Source organism: Cheilinus undulatus, linkage group 1, assembly GCF_018320785.1.
Source record: "Cheilinus undulatus linkage group 1, ASM1832078v1, whole genome shotgun sequence".
In the NCBI taxonomy this organism is placed as follows: Eukaryota; Metazoa; Chordata; class Actinopteri; order Labriformes; family Labridae; genus Cheilinus; species Cheilinus undulatus.
This window is the reverse complement of record NC_054865.1, coordinates 22,797,819-22,816,878: the sequence shown is the minus strand read 5'-3', so window position 1 is coordinate 22,816,878 and position 19,060 is coordinate 22,797,819. Positions and strand designations below refer to the sequence as shown.

The 19,060-nt window shown below is 37.9% G+C and overlaps 1 protein-coding gene across 1 annotated transcript in view; it reads right to left on the bottom strand.

The window, feature by feature from the left end:
- cep89 (centrosomal protein 89) overlaps window positions 1–19,060 on the bottom strand; it is an 88,294-nt gene that overhangs the window by 45,563 nt on the left and 23,671 nt on the right. The window contains exon 16 of the mRNA XM_041794590.1: window positions 15,205–15,294. Within this exon, the coding sequence (XP_041650524.1) occupies window positions 15,205–15,294 (90 nt within the window). The remainder of the gene's footprint in view (window positions 1–15,204; window positions 15,295–19,060) is intronic.

The following is a 19,060-nucleotide window of genomic DNA, read 5'->3' as shown; positions in this document are numbered from 1 at the left end:
AAACTAAAATATACACTAATCCAAATAAATTCGTACCATCTTCATTAAACTATGACTTATTTCTTTGTTTACTCACTGACAGACATACAGTTTTGTGTTACCTTCCTAGATGAGCCCCCAAGGTAACACAAACTATACTCATCATTCAATAAGAAAACAAAGATGGAATTTACTCGAAGGTCAAGCACAAACTTCGTGTTCTAATGTGGGCAGTTTTTCACTTATGTTAAAGAATTCTCTGTGGGCCAATTAAAAATGGCCCAAGGGTGGTATGTGGCCATAGTTTGGACACCCCTTCTGTATAGAGTTCAGGTGGTATTTTGATTTTTTTTTTCTTCTGCATGCAAGAGAAATGCCTCCTAGCATGTAGGTTTGTAGCTTAGGGACTTCTGAAAGAAAGGTCATAATAAACTATGATTCTGTTAAACCATAAACCTTTTTCAAAATGTAATTGTAGTATTTTTGCACAGTATATTATGTGTGTCAAGTTAAAAAAAAAGGTGTGTTTTAAATAAAATTTCTTGAAGCTTCAAGACCTCAATTGGCTTCTAAAACAAATTGTATAGTAATCATGAGTCCTGTGAGCCAAAGATACATATTTTGTGTTATTACACATCATGAGTTGCTTTGACAATACCTAGTAAATGTGACATTCAGTAGAACTTAAAAGATTCTGTGAGGAGCTTTTGGTTTTGTTGACTTTGACACCTTCTGTGGGCCTCTTTTGTTTCAATGATTTTATCCTATCAAGTTGTTCGGGGGCTTATTTAGCCATTATTGTGATAGGACAGCTGAAGAGAGACAGGAAATATAGGGAGTGAGAGTGGGGGGAAACAGGCGCAAAACACTGCTGCCAAACTGGGAATCACTCCCATGACCATTATGTTACAGCCGGCCCCCCTGTTAAGTTGTTTTTAATAAAAAAAAAATTATCCTTCATTCCTTTAAAAGTTAAATGTACACTCATTAAGTTTTTTGCAGTCAACAGAGGTTGTTTCTGCAGCTTCCAGTAAATCCCAGCAGTGGTTTTAAACATTAAAAGTAACAACACAGAAAGCATAAATCTTAATACCCATTGTTTGGTTTGCCCAGGGGATGAGGGTTTCTGGTTTGGCAACCTCAGAACTGCTTTTTGCAAATCATGTGGTTCTGTTCCAGCTTCTTCAGTTGGAGTCCTTCTAAAGACATAAGGGTGGTTTGCAGCTGAGTGCAAAGTGTGGTCAGCTCCTCCACATCTGAGGCCAGGTTCTGTGATTGCTCACTCCAGGTGGGGAATGAGCCTTCACCCCAAGTGAAGATGTTCAGGTATCTGGTAGTCTTGCTCATAGAATGGACCATGCGATTGATAGCCGGATAGACTGATGTGGTGAAAAGGGAGCTGAGCTGGAAGGCAAAGCTTTCATTCTACCAGTTGATCTTTGTTCCAACCTTCCCCTGTAGTCATGAGCTTTGGGTAGTGACCGAAAGAATGACATCCCAGATACAAATGGTCAGCTTTCCTACGTAAAGCTTTGAGAGGTGAACCTGGGTAACAGCTGTCGTATGCAGAGTCTCTCCCATCTCAGCTGCTGAAGCTTGTAACTCCTTCAGAGTAGTCATAGGAGTCTTGGTGGCCTCTCTCACTAGTCTCACTCTTGCACAGTCACGCAGTTTGTGAGGATGGTGTTGTGCCATATTCCTTCCATGACTTGATGATGGGTTTAACTGAAGTCTGAAAGATGTTCCAGAGCCTTGGATTTTTTTTGTATCTATGCCCTGACTTATACTTTTCAATAACCTTCTCTGAATTGCTCGGAGTGTCCTTTTGTCTTCATGGTATAATGGTAGCCAGGAATACTGATTGACCAGTGACTTGACCTTCCAGACACAGGTGTATTTACACTAGTCTCTTAAGACACATTTACTAGCACCAATTGGCTAGACCTCTGTTGGATTAGGTCAGTCACTTTAAATGGGGTGAATATTCATGGGAGTCCTTACATATTTTTATATGATTGACATTACTTTGTAGACATCTGTTTTCACTTTGACATTAAATAATTTTTTGCTCATTTTTTTTGTGTCAAAAAAGCCAAATTATATTGACCATGACTGATTCATAAAATCAATATAAGGGTAAAGCGTCCAAGGGGGTAATACTGTTTATAGGCAGGGTATGATTCAGGCAAAGAAAATAAATGTTTTGACTAAAATTGTTGACTAAAATGTAATTGCTTTCATGGACTAAACTGGACCAAAATGTTAATTTGTTTTAATCAACTACAACAATGAGGGGTAGAAATGGCTAAAATGTGACCTAGAGACAAGGCTATGGCTATGACTTAGCATAAAAAATAGCTGTCAAAACCAATTCTGACCCCTACTCATTTGCAGGAGTCAGCTGAGGTGGTTCAAGCATCTGATCATGATACCTCCTGGTCACCTCCCTGTGGAGGTCTTCTGGGCATGTCCAACTGGGAGAAGACCTGGGGTAGACCCAGAACTCGCTGAAGGGATTATATATCCCATCTGGCCTGGGATCACCTCAGAGTCCCCTAGGAGGAGCTGGAAAACGTTGCTGGAGAGAGAGACGTCTAGATTGACTTGTTTAGCCTGCTACCATCGCGACCCAATACCAGATAAGCAGAATGGATGGAAGGATGGAATAAGCAAGATTAACTTTCTTTTATTTCAGCATGAGCATTACTTTTTGGGTAATCACAAACACTTGACATTTCCAAGTCTCCTGAAATCAAAGGCACTCTTCAATCTCCCCCAAAGAAACAATTTCTGAACTAATCGGTACATTGTTGATAACTGAGGCCCCTGGGCTACTAACTGTTAGATGTATTCAGCCAGAAATTCAGGTTTTTGTATTTTTACTAAAATGAAATGTAGCATTTTATTTGAATATTTGTGTATAAATCTTTTAATTTTGAAATGAAAGCCCTGTTTACTTTAAATGTTTTTACCCTGTCTTTTCTTTGTTGACTGCTTTCTACCACTTTTTCTTCACTTCTGTCTGTGCTCACTCCTTATGTATTCCTGTGTTTATGTTTATGATCTGTTGACAGCAGCTTAGTGCCACACTACTGATAACAGAAGCTACTTGACAATGAAATAAATGGAGAATTATTTTCCATACCTTGAGCTGAATTCCCTTTTTGGGTACCAATCACCACCCTGCAATGACAGGTTTTGTCTGTTTTCAGTGCCCTAATGATAAACTGCTTTTTTATACTTTAAAGCAATAAAACCACACAGGTGAGAGCTTACTTGTTGTTTTACAAACAAAGAACGACTTTCTTATTTTCAGTTCTCAAGGTCTGTCAGCAGCCTATTTCTTTCATGTGTCAATAAAGTAATGTCAGTCTAAAGAAAAGGGACACTGAAAGAGCCAAAATTGACTCAGAAGAAAGCAATGAATGGTTTATCACATCAATCAGCTGGAAAAAAGATACAAAGAAAAGAGATATGACAGACAGAAAAAGGCAGCGAGACACTGAGCAGACAGATTTTCCTTTCAGCCTGAGCTGTCAGAGCTGTTAGACATAGAGCTTTTCAAAGGGCAGTTTGTCCTGCTGATTATATGTCTGACAGGAATACGAGACCCTGACTTTAATCTTTCTGAGCTGAAAAAACAAAAAAGTTACATAAAGGGTGAAAAAAGCTTTTGCCACTATAGAGAGAAAGGGAATTATGCTGCTCAGAATAAAAGACAACCGTAATTAGGAGAGTACTATGGCATCACACCAGCTTATATCACAGGTCATCAAATAAAGATACTATGTAACAGCCCTTTGGGGTCTTATTTAGACATAGTGTCTATTGCATGTCATGCAGAGGCAGATGGTTGCATTTGCTTTACTTCTTATCTATGTGGGAAATGGACTTAAGGTGCGGAGGGCCACTGATATCACATCCCATCAACATGATATTGATGGCTATGACAAGAGCTTGTATTTATTGGGATGAAAACTCTCATTAGCTTATTAATGACTTGTTCGCTCTCAGAACCAAAATGGGGGGTGTTGTATTGGCCTATACTCAAAAAACTGTAGCAATATACACTGTAAAAAATAATTCAAGGGCCGAGTAAATTTAACAGTTATATTTAGGTATTCTTTAGGTAAACCAATGAACATCATTATTTTGAGTATTTGGGTTAGAACTATCAATATTCTTGAGTAAAACTCAAACATGAAACTTTGAGGGAAATATACATTTATCAAATAAATTAATGTAATTAAAAGAAATGATGACTTGTCCGACAGATTAAATTGTTTAAATATCTTTAATAATTTCTGCGTGTTTCAATAATATATTTGAGTAAAAGCTATGAAAAGTTATCAGTTTTAACAACAAAAAATATTAGACAGTACTCAATATTATTAATGACCTGACGATTCTACTCAAAAAAATTGAGTACGTGAAGCGGAAGTGAGTGAGTGATGTCATTCTGGATTTGATTCAAATGGTGCAGTTTTGGCAGGCACAGCTACACTCAGTCTGGCTGGACTTAGGACTACAACAAGACGACAGAGTAATTTTAAGCTACATTGTGTTTTTACATACACAACAGTTACAGAAGCAACACCTAAGCACACTCTAAGACCAGCAGTTGAGGGTTGTTGGAAAAATAGATTGTGTTAACTTAAAAGTCCCAAATAGCTATTTCAACTCTATTTTTTCATTTTTAAACACATTTTTAGTTTTAGTTAAACAGCACTCAATCTTTGTTTTTGTCCCAGAATGCCTTTGGGCATTAGACACTCACTGACTCAGTGAGAGAACTTCCGCCTGTAAGGGGCATACTGCCTGTGGGGGGGAAATATATAGTGAATGGTATACCGAAGATGACGGAAGAGGACTTCCTGGTTTCTTTTCACTTATTGTCATTTGTAGTCCCTTAAATTGGACTAGTTTGGGAGGCATTAATATTCAGGATTAAAGTACGTAATAGAAAAAAGGAGAAATTGCAGTTGATGTAGAACATATAGCCTTTTTGAAAAGTACCCAACATAACCTAATATAAATGTATGAGTAATGATTACTCCAAAAATCTGTTTCCAACACTTAAAAAAGTTGATGTAATCAGCTTCAACAAAAAAAATTTGAGCAGTATGTAGTTATTCTTTTGTGGTTCCTTTTTATTTTTTCTGTACGGGTTACAAAATATTTCAATGAATTTACTCAATTTAATTTGCTAATTCTACTAACTCAATGTATGCAGATATCATTGAAAATATAAGTTAGATTTACTCAATTTCAATGATTTGTTTTACTTAATTTGTATGCTTTGAAATCTACTTAATAATTTTGAGTGTAAAAATGTTTCACTGATTTAAATAAAGTGCACTAATATCTTTTAGAGTGTATCATCACACACTCCTTGCTGATATGTGTGTTGATACAGATCCAATCCAAACCATATTACTTATACAGTACATTTTAAAAACATTTAAGTTTACCAAAGTGCTGCACAGTAAAATCACCAAAAAAAGATCACAAACACTGCAGGAGTGAAAACATTAAGAGGAAAGAAATAAAAGCAGGCAAGAACACCATAAAAACATTTAAAATGAAATAACGACACATAAAAACATAAAACAAACATAAAACAAAAAAAAGTCATAAAAACAGGGATTAGGAACATAAAATACATAAAAGGACAGAGATCACATAACTCCCATGCTGAATTAAAAGCCAAAGAACAAAAATGAGTTTTAAGACGTGATTTAAAAGTCGGTAGGGTGGGGGATGTTTTGATTTCAAGTGTGATTTCAATTTGTTCCACAATCTTCCGCAGATGTTACAGAATCGATATGGATGCAATGGCTCTGACAGCAATTTTAAAATACACATTCCCTTAACAAAAAAGCCAAGAGATGGCAGCAGACGCTAAACTTTATGATGGAGCATACCCTTCAGACCAAAACAAGATAAGTGGCAGTAATATAAACTAGATCAAAAAGTCTGTCAGCTACCAGCAAGATTAAAAGCAAAGATACTGGATTACTTTGGGTTCCTTCATCACCAAAGTCAGGAGTTGGACATTAGTCATGCATTATGCAAGCTATGTAAAACAAGGTAAAATACTGCAGAAACACCAATCTTCATTTACACATGACAAGACACCAGGCAAATTAGCAGTTAGCAACAACAGCTAGACTAGCTGCATAGGGTCAGATTTTGTTATCACATCCAATACTGAATGATACTTTAAAGTAAAAATTTCTCTCCACCATTCTTTTCTGCTGCGGCGGGTCCTTTGGTTCCTCTTTGCTGCTCTTAAAATGGTAGCCCGTGCATGCACTGCTTTCCGGCAGCGAAGAAGAATTGATTTCCGGTCTATAGCGCTAACACTTAGCATGGCTAAACAAAGCAAAATATAAAGCTAAACCAAACAGTACCAGATTGGTGCATTAACTTGTGCACTCACTGATACTAATACCTGCATTTTAAGCAGTATTTGATGTACTTCTGATAGTGGTATTGGAATCAGGTTAACCCTAATTAAAATCTATCAGTCTGGAAAAGGTTACAAAGCCATTTCCAAGGCTCTGGGACTCCAGCAAACCACAGTCAGAGCCGTTATTTACAAATGGGGAAAACTTGGAACTGTTTAAACCTTCCCAGGAGTGGCTGGCCAACCAAAATGACTCCAAGAGTGCAACGACAACTCATCCAGGAGGTCACAGAAGAACCCAGAATGACATGCAAAGACCTGCAGGCCTCACTGGCCTCAGTTAAGGTCAGAGTTCATGACTCAACCATAAGAAAGACACTGAGCAAACATGGCATCCATAGGAGAGTTCCAATGCCAAAACCACTGCTGACATAAAAGAACACAAAGGCTTGTCTCACATTTGCCAACAAACATCTTGATGATCCACAGATTTTTGGAGAAATATTCTGTGGACTGACGAGACAAAAGTTCAACTGCGGCCCATTACATCTGGCGTAAAAATAATACAACATTTGATAGAAAGAACAGCATGTCAGCTGTCAAACGTAGTGGCAGTGTGATGGTCTGGGGCTGCTTTGCTGCTTCAGGACCTGGACCACTTGCTGTGATTGATGGAACAATAAATTCTGCTGTCTACCAGAAAATCATGAAGGCCAACATCTAACCATCAGTTCGTGCCCTCAAGCACTCTTGGGTTATGCAGCAGGACAACGACCTGAAACATACCAGCAAGTCCACCTCTGAATGGCTTAAAAAAAAAAAAATTAAGGTTTTGGAGTAGCCAAGTCAAAGTCCAGACTTAAATCCAATTCAGATGCTGTGGTGTGACCTTAAACAGGCAGTTCATGCTTAAAAACCCTCCAATATGGCTGAGTTAAAACAATTCTGCAAAGACGAGTGGGACAAAATTCCTCCACAGCGATGTGAAAGACTCATCATCAGTTATCGCAAACACTTGATTTCAGTTATTGCTGCCAAGGGAGGCACAAGCAGTTATTAGGTTTAGGGGGCAATTACTTTTTCACACAGGGCCAGAAAGATTTGGATTTTTTTCCCTTAATAAACAAAATCATCATTTAGAAACTGCATTTTCTATTTACCAGGGTTGTCTTTGTGAGATATTAAAATTGGCTTGATGATCCAAAACATTGAAGTGTGATGAATATGCAAAAAATCATGAATCAGAAAGGGGGCAAATACTTTTTCACAGCACTGTAGCTGATGACGAAGGCTTCAGGCAGCTGCTTACTGGGTGTGAGTCACACTGTTTAATCCCCACTCCCCAGTTCATCACAGAAACTGTTGTGCTGTTATATGCAGATGAAAAGCAAACACATCCTTGCAATACAAATGAGCTTATGGTCAAGTGAAACCAGAGTATTATTGTTGCATGAAAAATGAATATGAAGAGAGAAAACAAAGAAGGCCATTTCAAGCTTGAATCATTCATTATTATTGTCTTTGCATTCATCAATAGCTCAGTGGTTATTAAAATAATATTTTGATTTACTTCTTTAATCTCTGAGGATCTGAAATAAACTGTTTTTAGCTGTAGGATCCTTAAATATTTGCCTTTGTGGTTAACCTCCAAAATAAAGACCAGCTCTAGAATGAATTCTGTGTAGGACATGTTTAATAGGACAGTGATTTTCAACCATTGTGCCGCAGCACACTACTGTGAGAGATCGCCAGGTGCGCAGTGGGAAATTATCCAATTTCACTTAATAGGTTAAAAAAATATATTATTTAGTCACTGCACGTAATTGTTCAGCGTCTGTGCCAGCAATGTTTCGACTGGTAAGAGTACTCCTCCATGTCACTGGGTGGCAGTAGGGAGCGCAGTGATAACCTCTTTAATTTAGGACAACAGAAATAGCGATGCATGATAAACAGCGGTGACGAGAAGTGTTACAGCAATGGATAAATATTTGAAAAGGAAAAATGAAGACTCTGACCAGGGTCCTGGTCAAAATTCTAACCCAGATGAGATGTCAAGTGTGAGTGGTGGTCAAAAGAATCCAAAAGCGGTAAGTTCGAGGCAGTACAGCGAAAGTTACCTTTCATTTGTATTCACTTTCACCGGAGATCCGACTGTACCAACTCCGTTATACTTGGTGTGTGGGGAAAAGCTATCTAACAGCTTTGATCCCAAGAAACTTTAAACGCCATCTCCAAATAAAACACCCGTCACTTCAAAACAAGAACACAGACTATTTTGTTAGCATGCGGGAACAAACTTTCATTTTTGACTTGTGGTGTGCCTTTGGATTTCTCTTAATCTAAAACTGTGCCGTGCCTCAAAAAAGGTTGAAAAACACTGTAATAGGATATATATTATCCAGGATTAAGGTATAGCGTGATATGTATCTTATCTTGGCCTCTGAATCATGGTAATTATCTTATCGTATTATCGTATCATATCGTGAGGCTGTGGGAAAAAACCCAGCCCTAGCGTTGTAACAAAAAAAACATTGTGTAGATAAAAGCTTCTGTACATGGGGGAGGTCCTCCATTTTTTATATTCTTTAAGATCAATTGATTGACAGGAGTTATGTGTCCCTATGGTGATGAATTTTCACTGTCATGCTAAGTTTTTTCAAAGAATACATACAAGCTAAGAGCAGAGAGGTTTCCAAAATGTGTAAATACTTATCCTACACTGACTTCCAGCAGTATGGATCATGCATATGCCGACTGGATGTATTTGTGCACTTAATAAAATATTTAACATTCTCAGGTGTTTCAGGGAAATGGAGTGACATGAATTTTAATTACACATGAATAATGTAATTACATTCTGTGCTCTTCTTCTGGCACAACCTTCAATGAAAATCCCTGCAGGTTTTAATTCTTATGCAGGCAACATACAGTACAGTGCTTAAGTTTTAAGTATGTTTGTGTCATGATCCAGGTTTTGATTTATTATGTTTCTGAGTTTTCCTATGGTTATCCTTTGTGTATTCTGTGATTTCTAGTTTGACTTTGTATTTGGTTTAGTTCTTAGATGTTATCTGTAGCCCTTGTGTTTCCTTTGTTCAGCCTTTAGTGTTATATAGTCTTTGTGTTTCTGTGTATTTTGGGCTTTTGTTATTTTCCATGTGTCTAGTTTTTTATTGTATTAAGTTATTCCCTGTGTTCCATGTTTAGTTTTACTCCCTGTGTTTCTTGTGTAGTTTATTCCCTATGCTTCTTGTTTAGTTATTCCATGTTTAGATTTACTCCCTGTGTTTCATGTTCAGTTTTTCTCCCTGTGTTTGAGTTTCCCTCCTTGGTTCTTTGTATCCTCCTGTGTTTTCAATGTTTCTGTAGTTTAGCTTCTTGTGTCTGGGTTTCAGTCCTTGTGTGCTTCTTGTGTTAGGTTCCATGTTTCCTGTTTTATTTTGTAGTTGCCTTCCCTTGTGTGTGTGATTCCAGTTTTGCTTCCTGCCTGAGTTTCCCTCCACTTTGATTATCCTTCACCAGTTTCACCTGTGTCTGATTGTCCACACCTGTCTGCCATTGTTAATCACTCCCTGTGTATATAAGCTCTGTGTCTCCCTGTGTCTGTGTCGGTTTATTGCATATGTCTTCCCAGTGCTTGTTACTCCTCGTGCTTCCTCGTGCTCTTTTGGATTTTGTTTTGTTTCTTTGATTTTGATTCCGGTGTTTTAAGTTGTAAGTAGTTCTTTTGTTTGTTCATTAAATCTTTCTGTTTTATCTGCATTTGGGTCCTCCATTTTGAGTTTTTCCCCGTAACCAGTGACAGTTTGACCCCAAAATTGAGGCTGAAATAAGGTGAAGATTTGGCAAGTATGCTTCCACTGAGTGGAAGGAAGATAGACACAACCCAGGTCGTGCTCTGGATGTCCTTCCATATTCCCAGGGGCATGGAAAAACAATTTGTTTTCCAATCCAGATCCTTAGGATGGAGTAAGGGGTGAATGTGGGAAGTAAGCTTGGCCTAGGCTACCATCCAGGTGGGTAGTAGGTTTGTCATGAGCCCCTGGTTGTGCTGTGGATGTCCAGAAGGTCTGAAAACTGCCAGTGGTCTCTGGGCATATCTCCAAAGGTGAAAAGGCCCAGTGAAAGGAGATGCCGCCAAGCTTGACCTTGGCTGCCAAGTAACACACGTCTATGTCAGCATTGTAAGGCCACCTCCCCTCTCTAGGTTGTAGCACATCGGGCCCAGGATGAATCCTTAGCATCCTACATACCTAAAACTTATGGCATGACTGTGCATTACATCCACTATAAATAAAGTTTGAGTTAAGTATGGAGGACTCAGTTTGACACCAAAAAAGCAGCAGCTGCTGAGTTTAAAAGTATTTAAAGTTGGTGTCTCAAGCATTAGCAGAAAATAACAGCAACTAGAGAATGCAATTTCAGAAGAAACTGTGCTGTGAATGGTAGATGCTGAACCACTGCCAATGTTTCATCTGCAAAAAATTGAATGATATAATCTATAAAAGAAGCTGACTGAGTTGCTGAATGTACTGATGCCCAAATGCTAATGCTGTGTCTGAAAATTTTTAAATAACACTATGAAAGAAGCTGAATGTAATGCTAAATGTCTGAATCCGAACTGCTAATGCAGCGAATAAAAAATTAAATGATATAATCTATAAAAGAAGATGAATGTATCACTAAATGGTTGGTGCCCAACTGCTAATGCTGCATCTAAAAAAATTGAATGATAAAGCCTATGAAGTAACCTGTATGTTCTGTTGAACGGTTGACACCCAACTGTTAATGCTATGTCTGAAAAAAATTGAATGATACTATCTGTGAAGGAAGCTGAATTTGCTGATGAATGGCTGACACCCAACTAATGCTACGTCTTAGTAAAACAACAACTGTAAGAACAAATGATGTTGAACATATTCTGGAAAGGCTGAAGTACAGAATCCATAAAACGAGTTTAATGTATTGCTGAAGGGCTTGCGCTAAACTAATAATGCTGCAATTAAAAACAGTTTAATAAATGTTCAACTCATAATGGATGTTGATTGTGTAGTGGAAAAGCTGATACTAAACTTCTAATGCAGCATGTTCAAAGATGATAATATGTTAGTTTGTGAAGAATTGGCAACAAAACTCTTTATGACTGCATTAAGTAACAGTTAGAAATGAGCTAGTAGGCCTTTCCCAAAAAGAGACGATTGAATTAAACATACCTGCCAAGTCAGCATCATCCATTCCATTTACAGTGACAAGATGCTTGGTCTGACAGGAAGACTGATTGATTGATACAATAAAATTTATTCCCCTCCAGGCTTCTCTAAAGTCCTCTCTACTAAACCAATATTCAATTCCTTTTCTAAACCTCAGTTAAGCCTTCCTCATTTCCACTGGAGACCCCTTTAATCTCCAGTGGATCAGCAGAAAAGAAAATTATCTTTTTATTGATAACTGATTTAAGTTCTTTGGTGACCCCAGTTTCAGTGGTGTGTTATAAAAACAGCATGCGGCAGGAAGAAAGGATTAAGTTAAATTCTCCTTCTGTATGGGGTTGTGCTGAAAACTGTGTTACTATTGATAACTTTATTCTGGTAACTCCTTTAAAATAATTTTTAAATGAGGTTTTTTCAGTTTTTCTATGGTGTTAAATAAAAAAAACGAACTCTTCGATGTTTGATTACAAGACCCAATGCTATTAACTATGAGCTCAGTGCTAGCATCATTTAGCCTTGTTTCAGTGGAATGGACACCTTCCCTTTAACAGGAACCTTAAGCAGAACCAGACTCATGTTGAAAGCCAGTTTCCAAAATGACACTGGGGTTGAAAAAAGATTAGGGGGGTAGAGGGTTGGGGAAATGAGAACAGTGTGATGCAGAAAGAGGGACAAGAGAAACAACAAAACAACAAATAGAAGAGAAATTTAAGGCTGTTCAGGCCATAAACATATCTTCCATTTTGCAGGACATAACTATAACATCAACAATGATGGTAACAATATGTAAAGAATTAGCCATAACAGCCATGATTGATAGGAAACAGAATACTACAATATCAGCATTAGCAGCTAGGATGACTACCTATTGCTAATGATTAAAGCAGTTAGAGTTGCTCTTAGATCCAATGTAACTGTTCCAACAGTGATAATAGAAAGTATGATGTCAGTAGATTAAGCAATTGTAGACAGGCAGATCCACAGCAGCAAACCATCAATTTCCACGATAACAGGGACAGTGTGTTGTGAATTTGCAAGAACAGCCATGTAAACTGATTATTGTAATACTAGCATTAGCAAAAATAATGACAATGAAGAGAAAAACAAATAATAAATGTATAATAATTACATTTAGTAATATATAAAAATGTAGTCATTATTGCCATTCAAGTTGAGCAGTTCTTAAATTCACTTCTCAAGTCAACCTCTTCTGCTCTTTAGTGCTGTTCTTTTTTTATTTTCCTTTTTGGTTAAAAACTGACTGAACCAAAAAGAAGGATGAGTTAAATGGAACTTATTATTTTAACTGTGTCTTCTATAAATGATCTGTCTGTGTATGTCATGCACATGTATTTTAGCTGACTACATGTAAATGCCTTCATAGTCTTACAGCAGGTCTTAAAGACCTAACAGCTAAAGCTCTTAACACAAAAAAGAGGGGTAAAATTGCTTTTCATGCTTTTACAGTGCATTCAGATAGTATTTAGACCGCCTTCCCACTCTTTCAATTTTGTTATTTTGCAGCCTGATGCTAGAGCAGAAAAAAAATCATTTTATTCTTATTAATTCACACTCAGTACCCCACCATGGCAAAGTAAAAACTTCAAATATGTTAGGGTTTTTTTGCAAATTAATTAAAACTAAAAACTGAAATATCACATTTACATACAGTGCTTAACAAATTTATTAGACCACCCTAACCAAAGTAAAGTTTTTGCCACAGCTGCCCTAAATCAACAGCATTGGTAATTACCAAAATCATTTTTTTATGTTTCTGCAATGGTTAATACACCAATATGTAGAAGCTCTTTAACTGAAATGATATTTTTAATGCTAAAATGTAACTATTATTGTTATCCATGAATTGTCAAATGTACTGATCTACAAAAAAACTGAAAAAATAGTAAAGCATGTTAATATTTCTTGATTAATATGTCAAATTATTGTTATTTACTTGCAGTCCTGAACAGAAAAATTAGTTTTAGTGGTTGAATATTATGCTTGATTAATTTCTGACTTCTCAGAGAAGCCTAATGAGCCGGCTCAAATTTGGGTGAATTCAGTTTGAAATTCCTCATTCCTGTTCAAAATGGTAAAACGTGGAGAGCTCACTGAAAATGAAAGAGTCCGCATTAAAGCACTTCATGATGCTGGATGGTCTTTGAGATAAATATGACAGGTGGTCTAATAATTTGTTTAGCACTGTAAGTATTCAGACGCTTTGCAAAAACACATATGAAAATGCACTGAGGAAAGGCTTCAGTCTAGCCACTCTGCCATAAAGCCCAGATCAGTGGAGGACTGCAGTGACGGTTGTCCCTCTGAAACTTTGTCCCATTTCCACCCAGGATTTCTGGAACTCAGTCAGAGGTACCATCATGCTCTTGGTCACCTCTCTAACTAAGGCAGTTCCTCCTGATTTCTCATGGTAGGTTTTTGTAGCCTTCCCCAGATCTGTGCCTGTTAACAATCCTGACACTGAGCCCTGGAGGCAGTTCCCCTGACCTCATGGCTTGGTTTTTGCTCTGATACAGTATGTGTTGTCAGCGGTGAGGCCTTCTATAGAGGTGTGTGCCTTTCTAAATCATGTCCAATCAATTTAATATACCACAGGTGGACTCCAATCAAGATGTAGAAACATCTCAGCAATGATCCAGAGAAATGGGAGGAGCCTGAACTAAATTTACAGTGTTTTTGCAAAGGGTAAAAAACACCTTGACTTATGTCAATGTGATATCTCAGTTTTTATTTTTAATTAATTAGCAAAAAAAATCTAAACTTCTGTTTTCACTTTGTCATGATGGGGTACTAAATGTAGATTTATGACTATAAAAATATTTTTTTCGACTGCAGGATCAAGCTGCAACATCACAAAATTGAAAAAAGTGAGAGGGGTCTGAATACTTTCCGAATGCACTGTAAACATCCAGTGTAGCAGGCAGGGGATGAGGAAGAAACGAAGTTATTAACAAAGGAGCAACATTCTCCTAATCACCTAACATTCACAACTCTTCTCTCTCATCAGTCTGATCACACTCACAAACACCCAAGCCCACACCTCTTCTTTCCTGCCCGTTGCTATAGAGACACTAATAAAATTGTCAGATCTGCTGAGACGTTTTCCCTGCTGTGATTTGAGTGACAGGAGCTGCTGACAGCTGGATCACAATGAGCGTGCTCGCCCTGGAGCAAGGCCCGATTACCACCAGACTCGTGCTTTGTTCACATTCAGCACAACAAACAAACAGACCCATGCTGAGGGGCTGCACAAGCACGTGGCAGGACGTCTGTCAATTATAGCGTTAGCTATCAAACCAAGATGGCTAAGTAGGTGGATGTAAGAAAGGTTGCCATGGTGAGAGTACTCTCAAATTTATTTCCACAGAAGAGATGGAAACCATGCTGTTTCTTTCTTATAAGATTACATAAGGCACAATGTACACAGAATATCAGATTTCTTTATGTAAATGATTTGGCCACTGCAAGATGAAACACTCCATGGAAGTCTGTGAGTAACCTTTTATAAAACTGACTCATTTTAAGATAAAAGAGGCTTTTCATGGGACTTGGTCTCAGAATAAGAGTTTTATGAATAAAGGAACTTACTTTGACATCCTCCTGTAGTTTTCCGAATTGCACCGTGTTTTTCAGGATCCTGCCAATGAATCTCTGCTTTTCCTCCTGGAGTACTGAAGCCTAAAGAGGCAGAAAGGGAAGACGGGAGGTTACTGATCTAAGAGAGAAACATAGGAGAGGGATTAAATGAACCATTGGATGAAGGAGGGGAAAAGGTGGACAAAGGAAAAGAGGCACAGTCAGTTAAGACAGCAGCAGTTTATAATAGTCCTTTGTGGTGCAAAAATCCTAACACAAAAAGCTTTAATAACAGTTCTGTTTTGGAGTAAGAACAGTAAATGTGCAGAGAAATAAAAATGAGGATACCAAACATGGAAAACACAGAACTGTCACAATTCTTTGTGTTTGTTTTTCAGGTTGTGTGTAGTCCCTCCTATTGAAATGCCACTGTTTTACAAACTGCACATCTCTGATCTGTCCCAGAGACAATGTTAGATCCCCACCCTGCTGACATTTCCTTCATGTTTGATCATAAATACAAATGATTTGCTTACAGGCCACATATTTTGCCTCTTTAAGACAATATTGGCCTCAGAGGTCCCCAAAACATGCCTGTGAAGTTTGTTGGTGAAGAAACACTCCAGTATTAGATTTTTGCATGTCTAAGAAACACTCTGTTTTAGCCCTGCTCAGACTAGCTATTTCTATGTCTGTAGCTTTAAATGTTACTGAGCTGTCTGACTCCACCCCTCTCAGGAAATGGATGTGGTTTAATGGATGTGGCTCTCCTGATCCTTCTCTCAGCACCCAGCTGAGGAGAGGAGGGCAGAACTTTCTTCTGGGCCAACCGAACCTGGGGGTGGTGCTTAACTCCCCACATTACATCATGAGGGGACAATCTGAGAATAGCTAGTTTCAGCACACATTTTCTGAAAGGTGGAGAAAGAGAGGGGGGGAGAGAATGGATTTTTCTGATTCTTGGGGGGGCTGAGGACAAGCTGGGGGCAAATATTTCAGCTAGAAAAGCCTGAACTAATGTATTTTGCATAATATGTGACCTTTAATTGCCAAGTTTACACAGCTCAATCAAACACAACAAAACTCATGGAGACAAATGCCCACAGGAACAGCTCTTAGCAGTTAAAAACAACCAACAGACAACAGGGGTAGAAGCCAACATCAGCAGGTGAGCAGCAGGGATGTTTAGTTTATTATGATATAAAGCTATATGGAACTTTTGATTAATGAACAATAAGTGATGAACTTAATAAGACATGAAACCTTATGCATTTAACACATTCATGACGTTAAGCTATTTAAACAATCCTTTGCAAGAACTAAAGAAAACTCAGACCTTCAGAAAGTAATTTTGAGACTCTTTAAAGAAAAATCAAGATGTATGTAAAACCTTCTTTTTTTATGAATTTTGAGACCTTTTTGGGTACGCCAACATCACAGTTTGTCTAACAGGTGACTTCTTCAACTCAAGAAGAAAAACTGTAATATTACTTGGCAAAGAACCAAGGTTGTGAAAACTAAAGGATTTCCATACACAACTCCATAAACCTGTAATCACAGCAGACATCCAGACTGATATGAAAGGATAACAGACAATACAAGACAAAGCGAGACAATACAAGGCAATATAATATAATACACTATACTAAGAAACTAGAGGATTTGATTTGATTTAAGATCAGACGAGATGATTCGATTCGATACAAGATGATACAATTCGATACGATGAGAGACGAGATAAGATGATAGCATTCGATACAATACAACATTACGGCATGATACAATGCATTTCATTACAATACAATATGAGACAATATCTTACAATGTCAAACAATTCTATTTCATAGGATTTGATTCGTCACACATGATATGATACAATAAGAAGGAAGAGAGACAAAACAATTTGATACAGCGTGATACAATTTGATGATATTGTATTATACAATACGAGACAACGCAAGATTATTAGATGGGATAAGAGATGGGAGACGTTACGAGACTGGATGATATGATATGATATAAAAGGATATAAGACAAAGCAAGATGATACGAAAGGAGACAAGACGATATGATATGATACAATCCAATTCGACACATTTGGGTACAATATGATACCGGACAAAGCGAGAAGAGACAAGACGAGAGGAGACTTTATGATGTTACATTTTGATCTAACACAATATGAGATGAGATGAGACATGACAATACAATATGCTACTATATGAGAAGAGACAAGATGAGACAATACACTATGATATGGTTGGCTACAGTCTGGTTTGATTTAAATACAATATGACAAAATACGACAAAATAAGAGACGATGTGATATGATTAACATCACACAATGCACTGCACACGTTTAGCTGCATCCACAGTGGTATGAATACATCAAAACAAGATTAAACAACAGTCCACAAGTAAACAAAGAAGCCGATGATAAGCACAAACAACATACGTACAGCATACTGCCTATTACACACCATCCCGCAACCTTCGATCTTCAGACACCGGCCTACTTTCCATGCCCAAAACCAAACTCCAAACCTATGGAGACAGAGCCTTCAGTGCTGCAGCTCCCAACCTCTGGAACACTCTTCCTGCAGACATCCCTAGCGCTCCATCTCTGGACATTTTCAAAAAATGTCTCAAGCACCACCTGTTCACCACAGCCTACAGTCTTCACTAAACCACCCCTTACACTCATCCTACCCCTCACATAGTTTGTCCATGTCTATGTGTTCCTGTAAAGCATCCTTGGGTTTCTTCAAGGTATTATTATTATTATTATTACTGATACTGCACAAGACCCCCAAAAAACACAAGGTAATCTGTGAAACACCATGGCACTGTCGCACAACTCACACAGTCTCAGAAAACATGATCTAATTTATATACACTTTACTGTACACTGGATATAGCTCAGCTTAACTGAATTTAGTTGTTTTAATGCTGTCCGATACACCTGCACTTTTTCCTGTGGTGCTTTCATTCCTGCTTTGAAAAAAATAAGTCTACTAGAGGCACCCAAGTAAAAGAATTAATCAGGCAGTCACACTCATCACATCATGTGGCTCATTATGTGCAGTATTAATGGGTCCTATCACTACTAACAGAAGTGGTGTGAATCTTGAGTTAAAGAGAACCTGCACTTGTTGAGGAACTAACACAGATGACTCCAAGCAGTGAAAAAGCTTTAGATAACAAGCCCTCACAGTTTTCTGTCTCTGTGGATCAGCAGTCATTAGTTACACGTCATGTAGCTGGGCCTTGGTACTAAATACTTATTCAGTGGGTTTGTCAGCTATTCATGATGCCTCTGCTGTTTTGGCTCTTTAGAGTATTTTTCTGATTTTCTATCTGCTTCCCTGTGGTTGTTTTCTAATCCCACCTGCCTTCACATCAGTTACAAACTAGCAATCCCAGTATCTTATCTACCTTAAACCCCACTGAATGAGTGTTGGTGCCTGCACTTGACTTCAGGCGTCAGTTGCAAATACCAAAGTTGGCACCTACATACCAGCATCAAGGTTCAACAAAAAAAATGAAGTCCAAAAATGGATGTCAGATTGCATTTACCATTTGGGAATGTAAATAAAAATAAAAAGAGTTAAAAAAAATAAATGCTTAGATCTGTATTTTGTTTTTGTTAATATTATTAAAAAGAAAAATTAGTGGGCACCAACCTCCATCTAGTTCTGTTGAATATATTAAATCTGTGATTTTATATGAGTCAGTTCTGTCATGGGAAATTACTATCTGAGGTGTTGAAAGCACAGTACATTACAGCTTCTTACAAGGGCAACAACAGAAGCATGAGGCTTCTTTGCATGTACCTGCATTTTCATGCCTGGCATCCCAAGGGTGCCAT